The following is a 23,258-nucleotide window of genomic DNA, read 5'->3' on the forward strand; positions in this document are numbered from 1 at the left end:
AACAGTCGATTAATTTGGACTAAATTTGATGACATTAGTGACTAAGTCTTAGCATATAATACCTAAAAATATATATATGGTTTTAAAACTAGAAGTTTATTCGGGTTGATCCGAAACATAGAATTCGAACCCAATAACCAACCCGAATTACTTCGGTTTGGGTTTGGGTTAGCCTTTTCTCAGGTTTGGGTTTCTCGGGTCGGGTTAGATCGGGTTCGAGTACGAGTTTTCTCGGGTTGGATTTCGGGTTTCGGGTAAAAGTGACAGCCCTAGTTATCACACAGTTATTGTTTATAACAAAAATATAAGTTTAGCTTTTAGTTAAATATAAGATGTTTAAAATTGACGTGAAGCCTTTGTTTAACTAAAAACTACTTTAGCTTTGTGTATTTTTAACTAATTTTAAAATATAGGGAAATGACATAGCAACAAGAACATGTTTCTTGGTTTCGTAATTGATTTTAGGTTAAAGTTTCTTGAACTCAATCAGATTGAAACACATTGATATCGTAAACATGTCCTAAAGAGCGCTTGTTTCGCTAAATGTTTGGAAAAACGGTTGGAATGTTTTAAAAGAATTAAGATGGTAATGAATTATAATTGATGGAATTTTGTTTGTTTTACCCTCGCATGTTTTACTTAAGTCGAATTTTTGTGTGCTTCAGTACAACAACAATCAAACCTAGTAAAATTACACTCGTAGCCAAGCTATAGTTTAGGGTTTGAAGGGTGGGATGTAAGCAAATCATACCCTATTCAAAAGAATAGACTACTTCTAGAAAGACCCATCGACTTCATGAACCATATATGGACCTGAAAAATGTATATATTTGAAGCATAAATTCTCAATAGCATAAGCATGACACAAAAGTATAACATGAACAAATAATATATTAGGAAAAAGAAACAAACTAGCAAAAGGAGACATAAATGAATAGCAAAGCTCTTAAGATATAGCTAAGTTACAGCAGTGTACTCTCTAAAAGTCCTTAACCTTAATACTACGTCCCCATAAAGTCTTATATATTACAATGCCTTGAGAAAGACGAAGTCTATCAAATCATGCCTAAACCCGAACAGTAAACTAGAACACCAGAAGAACACTAGGTATAGGTAATGGGCGGGTATGACACCCAACATGAGATTAGTTTAGAAAACTAATCCGCTGACTAATCATTTTTTTTTTTTTTATATTTTCTATTTCTTTAAAAAAGTAAATTAACCAAGCAGTTGAACACTTGACATGCTTTTTAACAAACTAACGACCAGACGGGTATGAAACACAATTTCAGAATCAAGTATAAGCTTGTAATCAGCCATACCCATCTTATAATATCCCATTAATTATTATCTTGTTTAAATCTAATGGCCTGTTTGGTTAGGTGAGAGAGGGAATTTGAATTAGAGAGCCCATAAGAAATTTTAATCTAAAACAAGTAATTTGGGACCATATACAAGTTAAAACCAAAAGAACACATTTACATACTCATAAAATCAAGTAACAATGTCATGACACAACCACCCACAAATTCACAAATCCAATTTATTGTCAACAAAAAAAAATCCGTCCATTAATAACATACACCATCCAAACATAAACTCATTCACCTCAAAATGATCTATTCGGGTACGAAGATGAAGAAGACGGTGACTGCTTGGCCTTCGCAAAATCCACAAGGTCTTTAAACAAAGCATCTTCCGGTTTTTCCTTCTTGGGTGGGCCCGAGGAATTAAGCGAAAGGTTCTGGGCCTGGCCCACCAAGCTATCATAAGACGAACCCGACCCGCTACTAGATAGTGAATTGTGATTCTGGTCAAAGAATTGTCGTCTCTCGCTGTGTTTCGAGGGTGGTGGCGGGATGGAGACTATAGGTGGTTGACTGTGTTGACTGAAAGGTGAATGGTCAACGGGCTTGGGATCATCGTATGTGGGTGGGTCGGTGAAAAGGGTTGCGGTCGGGTTAATGTAATCGTCTGACGGAGGGGGCGGGGATGGTGGTTTTGGTGGATTTGTTGACAGTTTAGAGCTGTAGGTGTCACCACTAAGATAGTCGACCATCGGGCCTGAATCAGAAGCAACGGGCCTTTTTGACGCGGGTGGAGGAGGGATAAGTGGGGCTGCGTGCAGTGGTTCGGTTCTTGTGGTGTTTTGGTTCCGGCTCTGTCCCCTGAAATAGCATAAATACGTGTTAGTTCATTCGGTTAAAAATTCCTGTTAGGGTGTAAATGAGCTTGAGCTTAAATTGGAGCTTATTAATAAACGAGATCGAGTCTCCCATGCCAAGTTTGACTAGGCACACAAACCTATATAAATATAATAAATTTCCTTTATACAATAAAAGAATAACTGCATAATAAATATTAATATCCATAAAATTATGCAAAAAAATATATAAATGATAATATTTGTTGTATACAAAAAATTAATTATTATATATTTATGTAATGAAATAATCAAATATTTGATAAATAGTAAACAGGCCAACTCGAGCTTAGAAAAATATTAACAGGCCAAGCTAGATATTACAAAAGATATTAACGGGCCAAGCTCGAGATTAGAAAATTATCAACGGCCCAAGCTTAGAAAACTACTAATGGGACGAGCTCAAGCTTTAAAAACTCTAAACAGGCCAAGCTCGAGCTTAGAAACATCTTAGCGGGCCGAGCTGGAGCTTAGAAATTATTAACCGACCGAAGAGCTTGAAACAATCCGAGCTAATATTTGTTGTATACAAAAAATTAATTATTATATATTTATGTAATGAAATAATCAAATATTTGATAAATAGTAAACAGGCCAACTCGAGCTTAGAAAATTATTAACAGGCCAAGCTAGATATTACAAAAGATATTAACGGGCCAAGCTCGAGATTAGAAAATTATCAACGGCCCAAGCTTAGAAAACTACTAATGGGACGAGCTCAAGCTTTAAAAACTCTAAACAGGCCAAGCTCGAGCTTAGAAACATCTTAGCGGGCCGAGCTGGAGCTTAGAAATTATTAACCGACCGAAGAGCTTGAAACAATCCGAGCTAATATTTGTTGTATACAAAAAATTAATTATTATATATTTATGTAATGAAATAATCAAATATTTGATAAATAGTAAACAGGCCAACTCGAGCTTAGAAAATTATTAACAGGCCAAGCTAGATATTACAAAAGATATTAACGGGCCAAGCTCGAGATTAGAAAATTATCAACGGCCCAAGCTTAGAAAACTACTAATGGGACGAGCTCAAGCTTTAAAAACTCTAAACAGGCCAAGCTCGAGCTTAGAAACATCTTAGCGGGCCGAGCTGGAGCTTAGAAATTATTAACCGACCGAAGAGCTTGAAACAATCCGAGCTAATATTTGTTGTATACAAAAAATTAATTATTATATATTTATGTAATGAAATAATCAAATATTTGATAAATAGTAAACAGGCCAACTCGAGCTTAGAAAATTATTAACAGCCAAGCTAGATATTACAAAAGATATTAACGGGCCAAGCTCGAGATTAGAAAATTATCAACGGCCCAAGCTTAGAAAACTACTAATGGGACGAGCTCAAGCTTTAAAAACTCTAAACAGGCCAAGCTCGAGCTTAGAAACATCTTAGCGGGCCGAGCTGGAGCTTAGAAATTAACCGACTGAAGAGCTTGAAACAATCCGAGCTTGAGCTCGAGCTCTCTTAAAATTAATGAGCCAAGTCGAGCTTAGACGAGTTTAAGCTTGGCTCGTTTACACCCCTAATTCTAATCCAGCAATAGATCTCTTTAATTCAGATATTTGACTAAATTCGTGTTTTGCCACATTTGCACACAAACTATAAGAACGCAAGTCAAATGTAAAGTAAAAAAGTTGTATTTTTACCGGTGTGCAAGCTGACCAAAATCATCATCAGACTCGTCATCCTCGTGAGTAACATTCACAAGAGGAGCTACAGAACTTTCGGTCGCTGCTGTCACACTAGGCTGAGTAGGGCCCATACCGTTTGCAATATCATCATGACGGCGAAGAACACGCATCAAAGTATCATTCAAAGTCAAACCCTTACCTAGAAGCTCTTCATCTCTAAAAAAGATCAAAAGATTAAAAATTATGTTGGTGAAAATTGCAAAAGAAGCCACAAAGTGAAAACTTATATATAGTTGAGTAAGTTTGAAAAGAAATTATAGATGCTTACGATGTACTATTTACAAGGGTCATGACCCGTTGTTGGTAAGAACGACATTGGTCAACAAGGTCAACAATCAGTTCTTCTTTTACCCCCTCTCGGTTCTTAGTATCTAAAGCTAAAAGCATGTCCATTAACACATCTGCTATTCCTTCTGCATTCACAATCTCTGACAAGCTGCATAAAGTATCGATTTTTATTTTTAGCTAAAAAAATAACTTTATTATTATCCATCAAGTGTGCAGGTGGGAAAATTTTGACCCATTCGTGTATAAAGATTCGGATTATGGCGAACAAAGTGTTTCAAGTAACTCAAACGGACGTGAACCATATTAAGAAATTACCCGTTTTGACTTGAACCCGGTTTTTACTAATTCTGACCTACCCGCTCATTTTGCTACTTCTAACTCTCTAAGGCTCTAAAAGGTCTTGGGCTCGGCTCATTTATCTTAACGAGCTGAAATGTTGAGTTTGGGCTGGGCTCGTAAAAAGCTGGAGCCTGCTATTGGCTTGTCAAGCCAGCTTGTTTAATTTTGTTGTAATAATTTTATATGTTACCATATTGATATATATAAAAAGTGAAGGATATTATTTTCAACATACACATAATGTATAACTAACAAAACACAAAAATTATAATTCATATATGATAAAATTTGAGTGGAGCTTAAACTGGCTCGGGCTCGGCTCGTTTACAAATGAGCCAATTTTGAGCAAGCCTAACGAGCAAGCCAAGCTTAAGCTGGCTCAGGCTCCGCTCGTTTATAAAATCCGATTCCAAGCAAGCCAATGAACCAGCTAAACGAGCCAACAAGGCAAGCTTAACTTGGATCGGGCTCCACTTGTTTACAAATGAGCCAATTTCGAGCAAGCTACGAGCCGCGAGCTTTTAGAACATCCCTACAGTCTACTCGATAAAATCATGGTACTAATTAGAAGAATAACTCATGAGATTTATAATATAACAATAAATGTTTGGCCCGATGATATTAGTCAACTCCGAAATACCTGAGTCCCGCAGCAGCGGTTTGCAGGGATGCCTGAATAGCCGCTTCCTCATACGGTGAAGTAGGTTGCACAACCGGGTGAGTTTGTGGCGGTGTAAACAACGGGACACTGTTTTCTTCTTTTGGTGGGAAATCAATGCCTGCTGACTATAAATTACACAACAGTAAAAAATGTTAAAATAAATATACAAACATAAAAACTTATTATCCAATAATTATCAAATTATCATCACCTTCAGGTCATTGTATGCTTCGTAGTATTGTGGATACCGTCCCCCACGGCCCCCAAAAGCTTCTTGCCATGAATCTATCAGAATAAGAATCTTTTCACGTACGTTTAAATCTGGCTGTAATATTAAAATGTTAAGTTAATTTAGTAACAAATAGCGTGGTTAACATAAGTAGACTGAAAGATATTATGAAACTTGTCAAAAAAGGTACCTTTTTCTTTACAATTTTGACCATATCATGCAAAATGTCTCGCTCGATAATCAGTTGAAATACGTTTTCTCCACAGTTTTTGCTCAGAGTTTCCAGTACCTGATCAGCATCAGCAATTACAAAAACAAGATTTTGATATAATGTTGATTCCCAGCAGAACAAGTAACAAATATTAAGAAAGAGTTAACATCGTATGCAAGGAATATATGAGATGTATTATAAAGTTGGTTGCATGCAGAATAAGTAACAAATACAAAAAACTAGTTAACATCGTATTTAAGAAATATATGAAATGTGACCTAAAATTGGCCCCTTACAGAATAAGTAACAAATATTGAGATAAGAGTTAAATATTAAGACAAAGTTAAAAGAGAGTGTAAAAATTTATGAAACATTATGTAAAGCTGGTTCCATGCAGGATAAGTAGCAAATATTAAGACAAAGTAAACCAGTGTGCTAAAAGTATATGAAAATGATGAAACATGATATAAAGTTGGTTCCTTGCAGAAGAAGTAAATATTATGATTTATGACAAAAATATATGAAACATGAATAACGGCATCCACAGTGTGCAAAGAAAGACATACAAAAAGAGCCAGGAGTTGTATTTTTGGATTTTTGTTCCCGAGCTTCTTCTTCAGTATCTTTAGAGCGTCTTTTGTCTGCCTGCAAAATCAAGCACATAAAACCTCAACTTAAAACTACTAAAAGTCATCAATTAAGGATAGTCCTAGGAGAACTTAAAATGAAAGATGAACAAATCATTTCAACATTCGTAACATATTATCATAAAAAATTTCTGATCCCAAAATAATAATTATAATCATAGAAAAATGTCAGCTGATAGTAACCAAATTTTCCATTAGAGCCACTCAAACTTTCAATATTGTTCTATTGTTGGGAACAATTCCTAAATGTTAAAAGTTTTAATCATCTAAGTTTCAATATTGTTCTGTTTTTGTGAGCATTTCAAAACTGGTTAAACTAGTGAACAAAATGGAACAATTATAAAACTCCCTATTTAGAGATTATTCTTCTATACGTTTAAAAACACTTCACTTAATGGTATCCAAGTTTTATAACTGTTCCATTGAAGTCACGTCAGTCACATTCACCCACTCAAGTTTCAATATTGTTGAAAACTTTTCATAAATGGTTGAAAGTTTGAAACTAAGTGACCTAAAAGTAATGAAACTCACATTCACCCACTCAAGTTTCAATATTGTTGAAAACTTTTCATAAATGGTTGAAAGTTTGAAACTAAGTGACCTAAAAGTAATGAAACTCGGTTATTACTTAGTGATTATCCTTTTTAATTTTTCATAACTGTTCCATCTCATAAACGGAACAATACTAAAACTGACTCGGTTTTTTTAAGTAAAACAAAGATTGCGCGACTTTATAAAAACAATATTAAAACTCGGTTACTATTTCACGAATCTTTTTGCATAATTAATTTGTAAAATAACACACCCCCTATACATATAACCAATGCCTTGTAACTATATAACAAAACCCTAACTTGACATTACAAGATTGCAAATAAATAAATAAATTATAATGGAAAAAAGAAATTATACCCAGGATCCATATTGATAAGATCACATAGCTCAATATTAATAGCCCAATCTGGACCGATCAGCAAATCACTTGTTGCTCTTTCTGCACACGCAGCTGCACTATTGTTTGACATTTCTACCCCTGCACTCACCCCCAACAAAATTCAATTTCAAATCTAAACCCTAAAACTTCAAGATTCACATCACAACTCATAATTCAAGAAAACTGAAACAAGTTCACATCGATTTGATTACAATTTCGAAACCCTAAAAGTTTACCCAAAACCCTAATTGATCAGAAGTTCAAGAACCGATGATGTGATGCGAAATCGAATAAACCCAGATGATATATGCGATGAAATTGAAAACCCAACAAAACCCAAGTGGGAATTAGATCAGTGTTGCGAAAAGTATGAATCTTGAAAGAAATTGAAGGGATCAAGAATTGGCTTACCGTCGACAAGAATGATGTGATTTATAAGACCCAAAGGTTGGTTGGTTTGTTTGTTCTGAGGATTTAGTCAAGGAAAAGTAGATATAGATTTATCAGAAATCGCGAGAGAGAGAGAGAGAGAGAGAGAGATATGGAAGTATTTATTTATATTTGGTCTATGTTTGGGTGCTAGTGGTTTATGTTTGGGTCAAACCTTTTTAACATTATTCATACAACAACAAATACCCAGATTATACTTTTCTTGAAAAGTAATTAATAACTTGTAATTATGTTTTGGAAAATAGGTATGAATCATCCCTCTTTACAAGTATATACTTTAAATTCATGTTTAGTTAAGAAAAGTTTTTCAATGAGCTAGTAGTGGAGTGGTAAGAAAAAGACTTGATGTTTCATGTAATCCAGATTTGATTCCTGTTCACAACAATTAGTTTTAGAGGCATCAAGGTGATGATGGGAGACTAGGCGAGTATGTGGCTTTCACTAGTTGGATCGTTGGACTGAACGGGTTTTATCTCATCGCACTGTCGTGCCTTCGGGTGAGTGTTCAGGGGCGTCGGCCTTAGGTGAAGGTTTTTCCCGGATCGAAAGGCGAGTGCATCCGGATGTGGTGAATTTAGCCAGTGGCCATTTGGAGGATTCGTTAGCCGTTAAAAAGATAAAGTTTAAGAAAAGGTTAGGAATTAACTAGGAAGCTTTTATGATGTTATAACGCGCTTGGTTCTGACAGACGTTATGCATAGAATACGAATAAGGTGTGATGTAATAACTTTAGCATTTATTATTATAGAATAAATATAGAATAAAAACCAATGGGGAAACAAAGTCTAAAACCCTACACACGTCTGTCTTATCACGTAACGTATAACCGGAACGTTGGGATCCTTCCCAACCCTAATTTAACCCCTCCGTCGTGTTGCCACCCTTTTCCCTTGCCGACGTCGTTCGACTACATGGTCGCAAACCACCACTAAGAACCTAGAATTGCCACAACCCTAGAAACAAAGCTATTAGTCATATTTATCATGCTTTTAACTTCAGACATCTTCAGAGAGGATGTAAAAGTATATGCGGTAAGGTGATAAATTTGTTTCTTATACAGTTTCTATATGATGTTAAACATGTTTAAATGTCTATGAACCCATCGTTCATGTTTATCTTGCAAATCAGATTGATATTTCATGCTTTGGTTTGGTTGGTTTATATGCTATAATTCGGTTATAAAACTTGTAATTTTAAACATTGTTTTTGCAAACAGTTTCGTATTAATTTGATTTATATGTGAAAGAAACAAGCACAAAGTATACATTCATGTATTCAAAGAAAATATAAAAAAGTTTGCATGAGTCGTTAGCACGATATAGTTTGATATGAAGCAAATGGTTATAGATAGGTTGACACCATGATACGATAAAAAATGTGTCTAAAACGAGCCCAACCCACCTAAGCAGTATAAGACAAGAATAACACAAATGTCTTGAATGGATTAACATGTAGACTGACGCGTTTAAGACTCATTCATCAAAACAATGTAGAATTACAAGTTTATAAATAAACAAGTATATCATATTAAGATTCCCTCTCATAATCGGCTAGCATATAGTTCGTTATGGATTTTATGGATTGTAAATTTGGTAAGTTTTATTCTAAAATAATGTTAGCTATGTCTTATTATATATTTAACCGTTCTAAGAGCATTCTCATCCTACCCTCTATTTATAAATCAAAAATTACACTAAAACTCACTACATTTTCTCTCATCATTTCAATTAAATAATATTTTTTATACCTTTTATCATTACCTTTTCTTTTTCCTTCACTCGTAACCACTCTCAAAATATATTAAAAATTATAGGGATGAACAGTAACTTTTTAAATATACAGAAAAATCACTACTTTTTCTAAAATATAAAAAACTATTTACTCACAACACCTGAATCACTATTTAAATTATAAAAGCACCCATCACACAAAATAAGGGGTTGGATGAGAATGCTCTAAGAGAGCCATATCAATAATCGTGCAATACGTGCCGTGGGCTACTAAACCTCTTAGGTTTAGCCATGCTACGCTCATTGTGTCATATGTCATTAAATTGTTTATATTTAACCATGTTAAATGTGTCGGTTATTAATTGTGCTAAAAGTGTTTCTTAACCTTTTTTAACATTTCCATGGTAGTATTTAAATATTGACATGTTTGGTTAAACGTCTGGTGTAACTGTAAACAGTCGTGCTAAACTTGTCGTATCAAACATGGCCCACGCAACACAACACGTTTTATCTAATTGGAATTTCATTGAACTGTTTATTTATTTGATTGTTATTATCATCGGAACGTGTTTCGTACTTTTGTTTACTCAAAGCGTGTTTTGATTTGAATATGTTTGTAGGGAAATGAGAAAGTTCGATTTGTACAGGAATGATGCTAAAGTTACTGCTGTGGCAGAAATTGTAAGTGACAGACCCACAAGAATTTAGACTAGAACGATGTTGTATAAAACTTCTGGACCAACGGTGTCGGTGACATACGAGGTGATGTGCTTATTCTTTTTTCATTGGTCGGCAAAACCCATACCATACGTACATGGTCATTGAGTTTGACTTCAATAATTGGTCTATTTTATTATTCTATTGGTAACAAACGAAAAAAATATATATTATTATATTTGTAGTGTTAAGACAGTAGTCCTTACGTACAAAAACGTATACGTGTACGAATTACGCGCTCAAGGCAAAAATAAAACGCTCAAGGCCAAAATAAAATTAAAAAACGCTCAAGAAACCTATAATACGCTCAAAATGTTTTTCATGAAGAAAGGTAAAAAAATGATCGATTAACGATCCAAAATTTTTTCGGTGAACCGATGATTAATTGGATGTATATTGATGATTTCGAGATCTTGTGATGTGGTTTCATTGATCAAATTCATGAATATAGGTATTTCTGTACGTTAATGTGCGTTAATGATTACTTTATTCTACCTTTTATTTAGGGGTGAGCAGAAAACCGAATTAACTGAATCGTAACCGAATTAACTGAAAAAACCGCATCGAAAAAACCGAACCGAAGCATTAACCGACGGTTAATTTTTTGTTTTTTTGAAAAACCGAAATTTCGGTTTCGATTCGGTTATCCATTTAAAAAAAACGAAAAAACCGAACCGAACCGAACCAATTGATGATGATAAAGATTATCAAGATAATGAAGAATGTACTAAACTTTTAAGATTAATAAATAAGATGATAAACGAAAATCAGGAATAAACTTTTAATGATTTTTAATTTTTGAACTCTATTTAGCAACTTTGTATTCGTATAGTTCCACGTAACACGTGCCTAGTTTTGTGTTTTGAATTCATTATATATGTGGACTGTGGTACTCTAACACGTTCTTATACAAGCTTAAAATATGCATTTTCATTTTTTAATTTTTTTCCAATGTCAACACATAATTGAAAAAAAAAAACCGAAAACAACCGAACCGAAACCGAAATTAACCGAAAAACCGAAAACCGAAAACTGAACGATTTGCATATTCAAATAACCGATTACTTCGGTTTCGATTTGGGTTTCGCTTAATAACCGAACCGTGCTCAGCCCTACTTTTATCTATATTTATATATTATACATTTATACTATAAAAGAAAACATAATGCTACGGTAGATTTTGGGAGGTCAAATCAGGGGCTGCCTTTTTTTTAATATTTTGAAATTGGTTTATGTATTTATTGATTTCAAACTAATGGAAGTAACATAGATGGAAGCTGCTGTTGTGGTATTGTTGTGTTGTTACAACTTCAAGACCCGAGTTTAAACTTGCTGATAGCCGGTTTTATTCTTTATTGGGGATTATTTATTTATTTATTTTTGTTGTTTTTTTATTTTTTTTTTGTTTTTAAATACAAATAGATTTTTGTATTTTTAGATTTCATACCAAATTAAGTAATAAAAAAGTAAGATGTGTGGTGTTAATGTTATTGTAATGTGCTACTTTACGTGTGTTTGTTTGTTAAAAGGTAAACCAAGCCAAATTTAAATGTCAGCTTTGTTTTTAGGTACGAGAAATTAAAACACAAACATATGTTCTCTACTCTGTGGTTCTTTTGCACACTTTCCGTATGATAATGTTAAAATTAGGAGCGACAATTCTTGACATGACACGAACTTGGCATGAGAAAAACAAGTTTTGGTTTGGCTGACACGACCCAGTTTCTCAAATAGTCAACCCGAGCACAAGTACACAACCCATCGCTCTGTACAAACGGTCCTAAATACTTGAACTTCATTGAGTGCAGAACCACTTAGCTTTCAATGGGGATCTAAACGTCCTGGTCTAGTTGTTCACCCCACTGAAATCAAAGTGAAGATACTCTGTCTTAAAACTACTAATTTTTAAACATTTTCTCTTTAAAATAACTCGTCAATCATCTATCCTCATGTTAAGGTCATGTTTACTCTTAGCGCCTAACACAATATCGTCTATGAAAATCATAAACTAGAAAATTGTCCCTTGTATCGACTTTGACAACTCATCGAGAGCATGAGTGGGGCACTTTCCTCTTAATCTCAAAAGAGAAATAACAATGCAGTCACACATTCATACTCCCCCAATACTCCTAAAATGCAGCTATTTGATCTTCACAACAGGGTCACGCTTGGACCTGTTTTGTATCCGGGTCTTGGGCTTGGGTCATAGGTTTGGGCAGCTGGGTCAATGGTGGGTCTAGGTCCGCATTAGATTGCATACAAATGTGGTAGTTATCTTACAATACATAGGGCATGTTTGGTATTTTAAGAAAAAGTTCATATTCAATTAAAAACTTTGTTTGGTCGAAGGAGTTTGAAGCTTTTAGGTCATGATAAAAAGCTTAAAGCTTGAAGCTCCTACTAGTAGCGTTTAGAAAAGGCTACAAACTTTTAGTATTTTAAATTACTTAAATAACCTTCCAAAATAGATACATTTACCATTATATTTTTTAGTTATGCTCATTTTGGTCATTTTATACATTTATTAAAAGCTCTAATTATTCTGCCAAACATCTAAATATATCTAAAAAGTTACAGTCACCAGCTACAATTGCATATGAGTATAAATATATTTGATTGGACGCATGTGAGGGCTCCATTTTGATTATAAAGTGACGAGTTCAGTATGTTATATAGATCACATAAAATTCTAAAATATTTGGGAATGCACGTACAGGAGCTAAATTAGCATTTATCATTCTTTTAAAGGTTATATTATATTCACAAGGCAAACTAGCAATTATCATTAGTCCAGTTTGTTTGAACTTGGATATCTATGTACGAGTTATGTGTAGTTGTATCTTTTTTTTTGTGATTTATTATGTATATATAATCAAACAAAACTTCAAATAAACACTAAGGGTCCCTAATAATAACACCATATATTGAATGTTACTACGTTTTGTTTGTTGTATCGGTTATACAATTATTAATAAAGAGTTATCGGATTTAAATTCTCTTAATTTTCATCATTTGGTAGTGAACACTCTCAACTAAAGAAATGATATCCATCATTCTCAACTTTCACCTTATTTACCTTTGTCATTCCCAAACTTAACAGACCCTAACCTGTTAGTTTTCTTGGTAACGTAGATTATTTTTTATACACATAGCAGCTTATGTGGAAATAGCTAGCTCTTAAAAGAAAAAACTAATTTCACATAACATACCACATTTGTAACATTTCAGATTTTTCGTATTCGTATTCGTTTGCATTTAACCCAATTCACGAATATTATTCGGATCTTTATCATTAATAAATATCATGCAATTATAAGTATCTAAAAGTATATTTTCATTTTATATCATTTATGTTTTTAAAGTTGTTCATTTATTGTTTAAACTCTAAAATATCAATATTTAACATTTTTTAGAAAGTTCAAGGACCAAAGCTGCCAAAACAACAAACCCTTCCCTCCTATGGCCGGAGCGCCGTGCGACCGTGAGAGGTGATGGCTGTCGCACGACGCCATGACCCCCTTGTACAGATTCTTTTGATTTTCTTGTTTTCTAGTTCGTTTTTGGTACTAAATCGCTTATTTTTGGACCGTATCACGTGATTTAAGCCTCAAGAAAACTAACATAGACTAAGTACTTGTCCACATACATTACCCCTTCCTGAAGAACGAAATTTGGGTGAATTTCCAGCTGATTTGATCATTAAAGTTCTATTCGGTTTCTTAAACAAGCAAACTAGTTATAATTGGTTCGCTTTTGCTTATTCTATATAAACGCAACATATTTCTTCTGCCACAAATTTCCCTAAACCCTAAAAATACATTCCCAGCCATCACTTGCCTCTGACCTTCATATTCTAGCTCGTTTTTGCCATATTACACGAATAAACAAGCTTTGGTGGTTGATTTTACATTACATCAACCTTTGACTTTACTTTTCGGTTGATTCATACACTTTCCGGGTAAGTTGTGAATTGTAAATCATTCATTTATATTTCCTAGTCAATAACCCTCAGTCAATTTTTGAGATTGAGGGGTATTGACTGGTCAATTTGACTTAAACCTGTTAAAGGGCATATTGGTCAACAAGATTGACTAATCAGTTTCTCATGCTTCTGGCCGGAACCGGCTTTCGGTCCAGAAGACTTTTATTTTGTATTGATATTTTAAGGCTACTGACCAAAACCCAACTTCCGACTCGCTGTTCGGATTCTATTCAGTACCAGCTCGCTTAAACGTTTAATTTATCATAACCGGAGTTCTAGACATCCGTTTGGATCGATTCTAGCGGCTATGTTCTCGGTTTTAATCATAGTTTATTATCTATAAGTTTCAGGTCTGTTCAGTTTATCTCAGTCAGCACGTTAAAGGACGGTTCGTTCGTTTAAACGTGTTTTTATTCTTATTTCTCACACTCGCTTAATCATCGAGGTTAGTTTTATCATTCCTCTCTATTTTACTGATTTTCATAAGTTTTGGGCACATATGCGTACTAGTACTAATATCTAATTCATATTTTCATACTACATATCTACACAAAATTAGCAAACGAATGATTGTGTGTATTTCGATCAAATGTTATGTGTTACTTGCTTATGTGCTCATATACTGTCATATTCGGAGAGGTCCATCAGAATTCTAGCATGTCAGTATGATCATACGCCGTCTTAGTAACCAAAGCCCGATTCGCTTGGCGATGGTAAACCGACAAACACAGTTATACGCAGTCATAGTGGCCATAGCCCGTATTCATTAGGCATGGTTAATTTACACACTATTTGTTTACAGTTTGATTGTTTATTACTGCATTTATTTCGCTTTGCATATTTACATATACTATTTTAACTTGAAAACTGGTGATAATCTCACTCAACCTAGTGTTGACAAATTCTATTCAATTTTCTACGCATATGCAGGTTATCATTTGACTTGAAGTTTAAGTTGAAACATGCTTAGAAGGACCTTAGGAAAATCAATGAAGACTATTTACAATTCTATCATGTTTGAGATAATTTATATGTTTTTTGATTATTTGTTTATGTTTTGAATGATTGTGCACTTAATTTGAAATAACTAATTTAATAGATATTGTTATATTTTTATAGTACCTTTGAGCTATGAACAATCAGCTCACGCACCGACATTTCCGTCTTAGGTACAACAGTTGCCCACCCATTCTTCTCAAATATATTTACCCTTACAAGACAAAATAGTAGTTTGTCTTAAAGAGTCATCAAACATTTACATAGGATATTAAAATCCTTAAAAGCATTACAACAAAGCACTTAGACAATATACACACATGTCTGGATTCATACATGTATGGCTACTGGTAGGCATATTAGGAGTCATGCTCAAATAAAACTAAACCTAGATTGGCGACTGTACTGCTAGGTAACAATACTCTTGGGGTAGTATTGTGAGTGTATCTTAGTGAATACACTACGGGGAGCGCGTCAGGGCACCATACTGAGTTGTAATAAAACTATATTGAGTTTTAACAGAACTATTAATTACTTTTGAGTCAGCCAATGTTTCACTAGCTAAATATAGTTGATGTATTCTCAAAAATGTTTTCAGGTGATCAAGTGTAGAAGGTTATGTAAGGATAAGGAGTTACAGAGAGATGATAGATGGATGCTAACTTTGATGGCTCATATTTTGTTATGAAAGAAATCCTCGTATTTTATAAAATCAATGAACATGTTTTGTAATGATTAATTGGGTATTTAAATCTAGAGGCCTTTGATAATAATTAATATTTTAATTACAAAATTCCGCTAAATGAAGGCAACTCTGATATATTTATAAAACCATATACCAACTGATGATCACAATAGAAAATCCCGATGACCGGTAATATTGATGGGTTATATTACTTTTATAACATGTTAAAAGGCAACATCTTCTGCAATTATTTTGTTTCTTTTGTTTCTTCTTGGGGTTTAGTTAATTCGTGACGCTAAGTGTACTAGAATAGATGATTCTCAACCTTGTGATATCTGTCATGACGCTAAGCAAATTAGATCTCTTTTTTCCTTTTAATTCACATAAAACAGAGGATGTAGCGAATTTACTGAGTTAGTACACTTGGAGTTCTGGGGCCTTTTAAAATCACTAGTCGTGAGCATTGGCGTGCATCCAGTAGGAATTGAACCTACAAATTCGCCAATTACCAACAGAATAGAACAAATATGAACCCTTTTAATTTTTTTTAAACCGTGGATCATTTTTCTATGATCGTTTGGTCTATATGTTAAAGACCAAGGATGAAGCTTTTCAAACATTGAAATTTCTCTGAGTTAGACTTCAAACCGATTTAGTAAAACCATCAAATTTTCTAGGTTAGATATTGGTGCAAAATTTGCAAATAATCAAAAAACCGGGTTGGATTTTAAGGGTGTTACTTTAAAGATTCAGTTAGAAACAAAATACTGAACTTTTTCATTGCATCCTCAATTGAAGAGTCCACAAACATGCCGATATTATCTCTTGTACTCCTTCTATCGCAGATCATATATGGTTACTTCATTGGTTTTCATATAATCCTGGTGCTATCGAAGGGCTTTGTCTTCCAGTTGCATGAGCACATATCTCTATTTCATTGCTTCTTTTTGAGTGCTATCAAAAGAGTTGCTCTATCCTATAAAGCCAACCCTCAGTGTCTTACATGTAAAATTATGGAAATTGACTTTGTGCAATCTAGTTGGTCGCTTTAATTGTCTTTCTCCCACATTGACTAAAATGTTGTTCTTTAGTTGTTGATTGATGATTTTTTGCTCAATAGTTGTTTCTTTGATTGCTTCCATTTATTGACATTCGCTCCATCTTTTTTCCTTCATTAAACGTAAGTCTATGATCTCCTTGTTTGATCTTTCTCTTATTGCCGCTACACTGGATTGGCTCGTAGCATCATCTACTCATGATCTTTTTGAGTTTTTTTCTCCCATTTCCATTTCTTGCTGTCATATGTTTATATATATCGTCGTTATAAGTTTTCCCGTCCCTATAACTTCAAACCAATGTTAACATAAGTTTTGAGAAAGAAAGAAGATAGATAATACAAGGTTTAAATTGACGTAATCTTCTCATCAGCTAAACAAACATTTAATATGTGGTTACTATGTTGGCATTCACCCCTGCTTTATATACTGCTCTATATACAGAATACACATAACACTATTAACCTTCAATTCTTCCATCCGTAGATTCCTTTTTCATGCCCATTAAACAAATCAAAACTAAACAAAATCTCATGCCCAAATCTCACATTCACTCAAAAATCCCACAAATTATACAAGAACCCTAGTTCCTAAAATTCTTCTTGTAGGAGCCCACTTACCATCATGCTCCAAAACAATTATTTTTTGATTTTTTCATAAGATACCCATACCCTACAAGCCTACAACAAAATCCATCCTTTTCAAATAATATTACTACTACACATCCACTAGCTCTTCTAGATCTACCTTATTATCATTTCATGTAAAAAAGCGTCGGTGGGATTTACACTGGCCTGGATCTACTCCTCCCTCTCATTAATTACAACCAATACGCGTTCGTTCTCTTTATATATCTCTCTCTGTGTCACTGAGTCCCACTACTAATGGTTCCCACCATTTCTTCAACCTCATGAGTCTTGAAACTTAACATTTGAGCCTCAGATCTTCAACAATAACCATAAAGGTGAAACCTTTTCTGCTCAATCTTCAAATTTTTGGTTAAACGATGTTGATTTTGTATATTTTCTTTCGGAATTCGTCTGGGGTTTTTGTATTTTGTACAAAGATTGTTGCTTTGAGTTTATTTTAGACATAAAGGTGAAATCTTTAGTAAAACAATGTTGATTTTGTATGCCTTTTTAGGGATTTTATGTGGGTTTTTTGTATTTTGTACAAAGATTGCTGTTTTCACTTGATTTCAGCTCTGAAATTGGTGGGCTGTGTTCTTTATTATTGATTATTGTGTGTTTTAGTAGATTTGGATGTTGGGTTGTAATTTGATTACTGATCTTGTGTTTTGAAGTTTACTTGCTAAATTTAGAATGACTATGAACATATTTAGCCTTTTAAGTGTTCTGTTACTGCAGTGGATTGGTTTTTTTCAGTGTCATACTTATAATATGATCTGCAATTGAAACAAATCTTGATGTTTCACATATAGATGCAAATTATGTTATGGTATAATCTGGATTTGATGCGTTTTAGCTTTCGATCTAGTCGTATATGATACTGTGGTTGCTATATCAATACAATAATTGAGATTTGAACAAGATAAGATTTTTAAATGTGCTAAAGTGAAAGATTTTATGACATGAAATGACCTTTTAACCTTTGGGGTGGGGGGTATGTATGTGAGTTTTCTGGTAACGGGTTCTCACAGTTATAAAAATGAAATGACCGTTTTGGCCTTCTTGTACATTACATATACTGTGGTTACTAGATCAATACAATAATTTGGATTTTGAATCAGATAAGATTGTTATATGTGCTAAAGTGTTGATCACATGAAATGACCATTTTAACCTTGGGGTGGGGGGTTGTGATTTGTGAGTTTTCTGGTAATGGGTTCTCACAGTTATAAAAGTGAAATGAAATTTTGGCCTTCTTGTGGAAGTTTAGTGAAGTGAAGTGTACTAAACGGTTGACTTTAAACTTTAACCGTTTCAGGTTATTTCAAGAAAATCAATAGTTTGAAGTGATGGCTCAGGGGAAGTATTCCCGGGTTGATGGGAAGAAATCATCATGTTCCACCGCTACAATTATAGTTATTGTTGGGGTGTGTTTGGTTGGAGTATGGATGTTCATGTCATCATCCACTGCCCCGGGTCAAACTTCTGACTTGCCCATTGTTAGAGAGTCAAAGCAAAAAGACACCACTAAGATATCTTCATCTTCCCAATTTGAAGATAATTCAGGCGATCTGTTATCCGATGATTCGGTTAATAATCAAGAAACCACACAAAGTGAGGAGTCTAGTACAAATGAAGATGAGTCAAAGTCAACCGAAGAAAACTCAAACTCAGAAGAAACCAACTCAAATGAAAGTGAGAATTCAAATTCTGACTCAAATGAAACTGAGAATTCAAATTCAAATTCTGACTCAAATGAAACTGAGAACACAAATTCGAATTCTGACTCAAATGAAACCGAGAATTCGAATTCTGATTCAAACGAAAGCGAGAATTCAAATTCTGATTCAAACCAACCTGAAAAGAAAGATGAAGTGGAAGAAAGCTCGAGTGATAGCAAGACGGAAGATTTATCGGCTGCAACACAATCTGAGATATTAAAAGAAACAAATGCGCAAAACGGGGCGTTTTCGACACAAGCTGCTGAGTCAGCAAGTGAGAAACAATCACAAAAGCCATCGATAACATGGAAAACATGTAATGTGACCGCTGGCCCGGATTATATTCCGTGTCTTGACCACTTAGAAGCCATTAAACACCTACACGGAAGGAGTCATTATGAGCATAGGGAACGACACTGCCCGGTGGACCCGCCTACATGTCTTGTCCCACTTCCGGTCGGTTATAAAACGCCCATCAAGTGGCCTAGAAGCAGAGAACAGGTGAATATTGTGACCAATTATTAGTATTATTTAAAAAGTGTACGCGCATGCTAAGATTGTACATGTTTTTTGCTTTATTTTCAGATTTGGTACAGTAATGTCCCGCACACGAAGCTTGCTGCAGTCAAAGGGCATCAAAATTGGGTCAAAGTTGACGGCGAGTACCTTACGTTTCCTGGTGGCGGTACTCAGTTCAAGAATGGAGCCCTTCATTATATAGATTTTATCCAAAATGTTAGTATTGTTATGTTCGAATAGATAGAGGTTGCAAAATGGGCTGGTTGGGAGGGTTTGGTCACAGTGAAATGGGTTGGATCGGCCCAAAACGTATTTTGTTCAAACTGGCGTGTCAAATATGATTTCATCCAAAACGTTAATATCTTTATGTTCAAATAGAGAGGTGAAAAAATGGGCTTGTCGGGCAGGCTTGGTCACAATGTGAAATGGGCCGGGCCCTGCCGGCTCAGGTTGGGCCGTCCCAAAATGAATTTTGTCCAAACTTTTATGTCAAATATGATTTCAACAGTTATCTTGTTTCAGTAAAACTCTGAATATATTTATAAAAAAATGACCCGTTTTTGGTTTCATAATTGCAGTCACACCCTGATATCGCGTGGGGTAAACGAACCCGAGTAATTTTAGATGTCGGATGTGGAGTCGCTAGCTTCGGGGGTTACCTTTTCGAGCGAGATGTTATTGCAATGTCGTTTGCACCAAAAGACGAGCACGAGGCTCAAGTGCAGTTTGCACTCGAAAGGGGTATTCCCGCCATTTCAGCTGTTATGGGCACCAAAAGGCTGCCGTTCCCAAGCAAGATCTTTGATATTGTTCATTGTGCCCGTTGCAGAGTTCCGTGGCATATTGAAGGTGATATTTTAAGTTCTGTTTATAAGTATTAAACCTTTTTTTTTGGTGATTATAATGAAGTATTAAGAATGGTTATGTTTATAGGTGGTAAACTTTTGTTGGAGCTTAATCGTGTGTTACGACCTGGTGGTTATTTTGTATGGTCTGCAACCCCAGTTTACCAGAATAAGACTGAAGATGTGGAAATATGGGAAGGTGTGTGATTACTTTTATACCATTTTATGTTTCTCATTCAATTTATTAATTCAGATATTCAGAATTTGTAAAAATAGGGGTGTGAATTTATGTCATGGCATGAACCTAACACGAAATTCGTGGGTTTGGGTTTGGTATAAACGGGTTCGGGTTGAACCCGTGAACCTGTTTATTTCAACGGGTCGTGTTCGTTTCAACCTAGTGGGTTCATGGGTTGACCCATTTATTTTTTTATCTTATGTAATAACTTAAACTGGTTGGTTATCTTATGCAAAAAAATTTAAAACTGAAAAAGAAATTGTCATATTTTATAAATAAAATGTAACTATTTAATATTCATTTGTATATTTGTTGTAAAAATGTAAATTTAAAGTATTAATGTGTGAAAACAATAACAAATAAAAAAATCTTTTGGGTCACAACCCATGAATATGCATGTCATGTTCGGGTTCCACGTGTCTGACACGATTTTGGGTTCGGGTTTGTGTCAGGTTGTACGCATCCACCCGCAAACATGGTTCGTTTAGCACCCCTAGTCAAAAGTAGTTGTTACTGCAGGAAAAGACAATACATAAAAATATATAAAAGATACCAAGAAATGGTTACCAATGGGCTTTGTTCAACGGGTCAAAACAAGACGTTTTTTATGGAATAACCCGAAAAGCAAAGTGCTTAATTTTGTTGGTCGGAAAAATTAATTTCTTTGTGATCAATCTTGTGGCAGCTATGACTAAACTAACGAAGGCGATGTGTTGGGAGTTGGTGATGATCAACAATGACAAACTGAACGAGGTCGGTGCAGCAATATACAGAAAGCCGACATCTAATGAATGCTATGAGAACCGACAAGAAAACGAGCCACCGCTATGTGAAAACAAAGATGACCCTGATGCAGTCTGGTAAGATGTCTCAACTTTAGCTTTATAAATATAAATGCATGCATACATATATTGTTCTGTAATGAACCTCAGGATTATATATTATATACGCACATCTCTATTTGTATATATTTTCCTTTTATGTGAAAATTTGCCCAATTATTTTATAATATTTCAAAACTTGACATAATTTTGTGAATGCAGGAATGTGCAACTTGAAGCATGCATGCATAAAGTACCAACCGACGAATCCGCACGTGGCTCAAAATGGCCCGAGACGTGGCCACAGAGGGTGGAGTCACCACCATACTGGCTAAAGAGTAGTGAAGTTGGAGTTTATGGAAAACCCGCACCTGAGGACTTCACTGCTGATTATGAAAACTGGAAACGTGTTGTCTTAAAATCTTACTTAAAGGGGTTAGGAATCGATTGGTCCTCTGTCAGAAATGTCATGGACATGCGGTCCATATACGGAGGGTAAGCAAAATGGGTGGGCCGGGTAACAGGTCAAAATGTGATTTTAATGATAATTATCTAATTTATATTGATATTTTTCTCTTTTGACAATTTTGTTAAGATTTGCTGCTGCAATGAGAGATTTAAAGATTTGGGTGATGAACGTTGTGCCTCTCGATTCACCCGATACGCTTCCGATTATATACGAGCGTGGACTCTTTGGAATATATCATGATTGGTGTGAATCGTTCAGCACTTACCCGCGAACATATGATCTTCTTCATGCTGATCATCTTTTCTCTGATGTTAAGAAAAGGTAATGTATCTGCTTCTAATTATTATTTTTCACATATTATATGCTTTTTAGTTGCACATAGATAGTAAGAATAACCAATTTCGGGTAAACTGACCCGAACCCGTTTACATTTAAACCAAAACCACAAATGTAATTATAACTGAAGGTGATTTTTCTTGTCACAGGTGCAAGTTACAATCATTAATGGCGGAAGTTGATAGAGTCTTGAGACCCGAAGGTAAACTGATCGTGCGTGACAATGTTGAGACCATTACCGAGGTAGAAAATATGGCAAAGTCTTTACATTGGAAAATCCGAATGACTTACAACAAGGACAACGAGGGAATGCTATGTGTCGAGAAATCGTTTTGGCGTCCGGATGAGGTAGAAACGCTGTCTTACGCCACTGAATAGAAGTTCGTTTGTTGTGTATGGAGAATCAGTGAAAGAATGATATTATGTTTTTGTCATTAATTTAATTGAATTTGTAATTTGTTTAGTCAAGTATACCTGTTGTTTTAGTTTATTCTTGTAACGGTTTTGAAATTCTGTCAGTGTTGTTAAATGTACTCCCTTCAATGAGGGTATGCAGTTAGAATATGTAAAACAACGATATGTTATCATATTTAGAAATGAAATGAAATTATACAATTCGAAGTTAAATGTATTAGCAGCTTCATAAATGTATATTTTTGGTCATACATGGTGTGTACGACGACCCCTACAGTTTGCCATAGCGTTGGATGCGACAACGTAGCATATTCCTGTAGTATTATGTAATGTTGTATATCCAGTCAAAGCAGAAGCTGAAGTCTCACGTTGTATTCTTAGTAACTTTGTCGAAACAGAAGCTGATATTTGGTAAGGAGCCGAAGGAGTCGCAAGCGAA

At 34.8% G+C, this 23,258-nt stretch overlaps 2 protein-coding genes across 3 annotated transcripts in view; one reads left to right on the forward strand and one right to left on the reverse strand.

Annotated features, from left to right (window-relative positions):
• The window catches only part of LOC143542550 (putative methyltransferase PMT24), a 266,804-nt gene extending 243,935 nt beyond the window's left edge, over window positions 1–22,869 (forward strand). The window contains exons 1-9 of one of the 2 annotated variants that reach the window (XM_077035113.1): window positions 17,649–17,791; window positions 18,775–19,678; window positions 19,763–19,912; window positions 20,275–20,545; window positions 20,630–20,740; window positions 21,465–21,639; window positions 21,823–22,095; window positions 22,196–22,390; window positions 22,555–22,869. In XM_077035113.1, the coding sequence (XP_076891228.1) occupies window positions 18,806–19,678; window positions 19,763–19,912; window positions 20,275–20,545; window positions 20,630–20,740; window positions 21,465–21,639; window positions 21,823–22,095; window positions 22,196–22,390; window positions 22,555–22,783 (2,277 nt within the window). In that variant the 5' untranslated portion in view covers window positions 17,649–17,791; window positions 18,775–18,805 and the 3' untranslated portion in view covers window positions 22,784–22,869. Of the gene's footprint in view, window positions 1–17,648; window positions 17,792–18,774; window positions 19,679–19,762; window positions 19,913–20,274; window positions 20,546–20,629; window positions 20,741–21,464; window positions 21,640–21,822; window positions 22,096–22,195; window positions 22,391–22,554 lie in introns of those variants that run through there. The other variant, XM_077035114.1, reaches the window with a different exon arrangement.
• Window positions 1,499–7,747, reverse strand: LOC143542548 (TOM1-like protein 3). The gene is made up of 9 exons (XM_077035111.1): window positions 7,624–7,747; window positions 7,191–7,311; window positions 6,198–6,276; window positions 5,611–5,709; window positions 5,403–5,516; window positions 5,171–5,316; window positions 4,172–4,339; window positions 3,859–4,059; window positions 1,499–2,168 (listed from the first exon to the last, which is right to left on the reverse strand). Exons 2-9 carry the CDS (start codon window positions 7,301–7,303, stop codon window positions 1,610–1,612), a joined length of 1,479 nt encoding a protein of 492 aa, XP_076891226.1. The 5' UTR covers window positions 7,304–7,311; window positions 7,624–7,747; the 3' UTR covers window positions 1,499–1,609.
• Window positions 22,870–23,258: the final 389 nt, after the last annotated feature.

This window comes from Bidens hawaiensis, unplaced genomic scaffold, assembly GCF_021521415.1.
Source record: "Bidens hawaiensis isolate Kalapana, Puna unplaced genomic scaffold, B.hawaiensis_p1.1 tig00012897_1, whole genome shotgun sequence".
NCBI lineage: Eukaryota > Viridiplantae > Streptophyta > Magnoliopsida > Asterales > Asteraceae > Bidens > Bidens hawaiensis.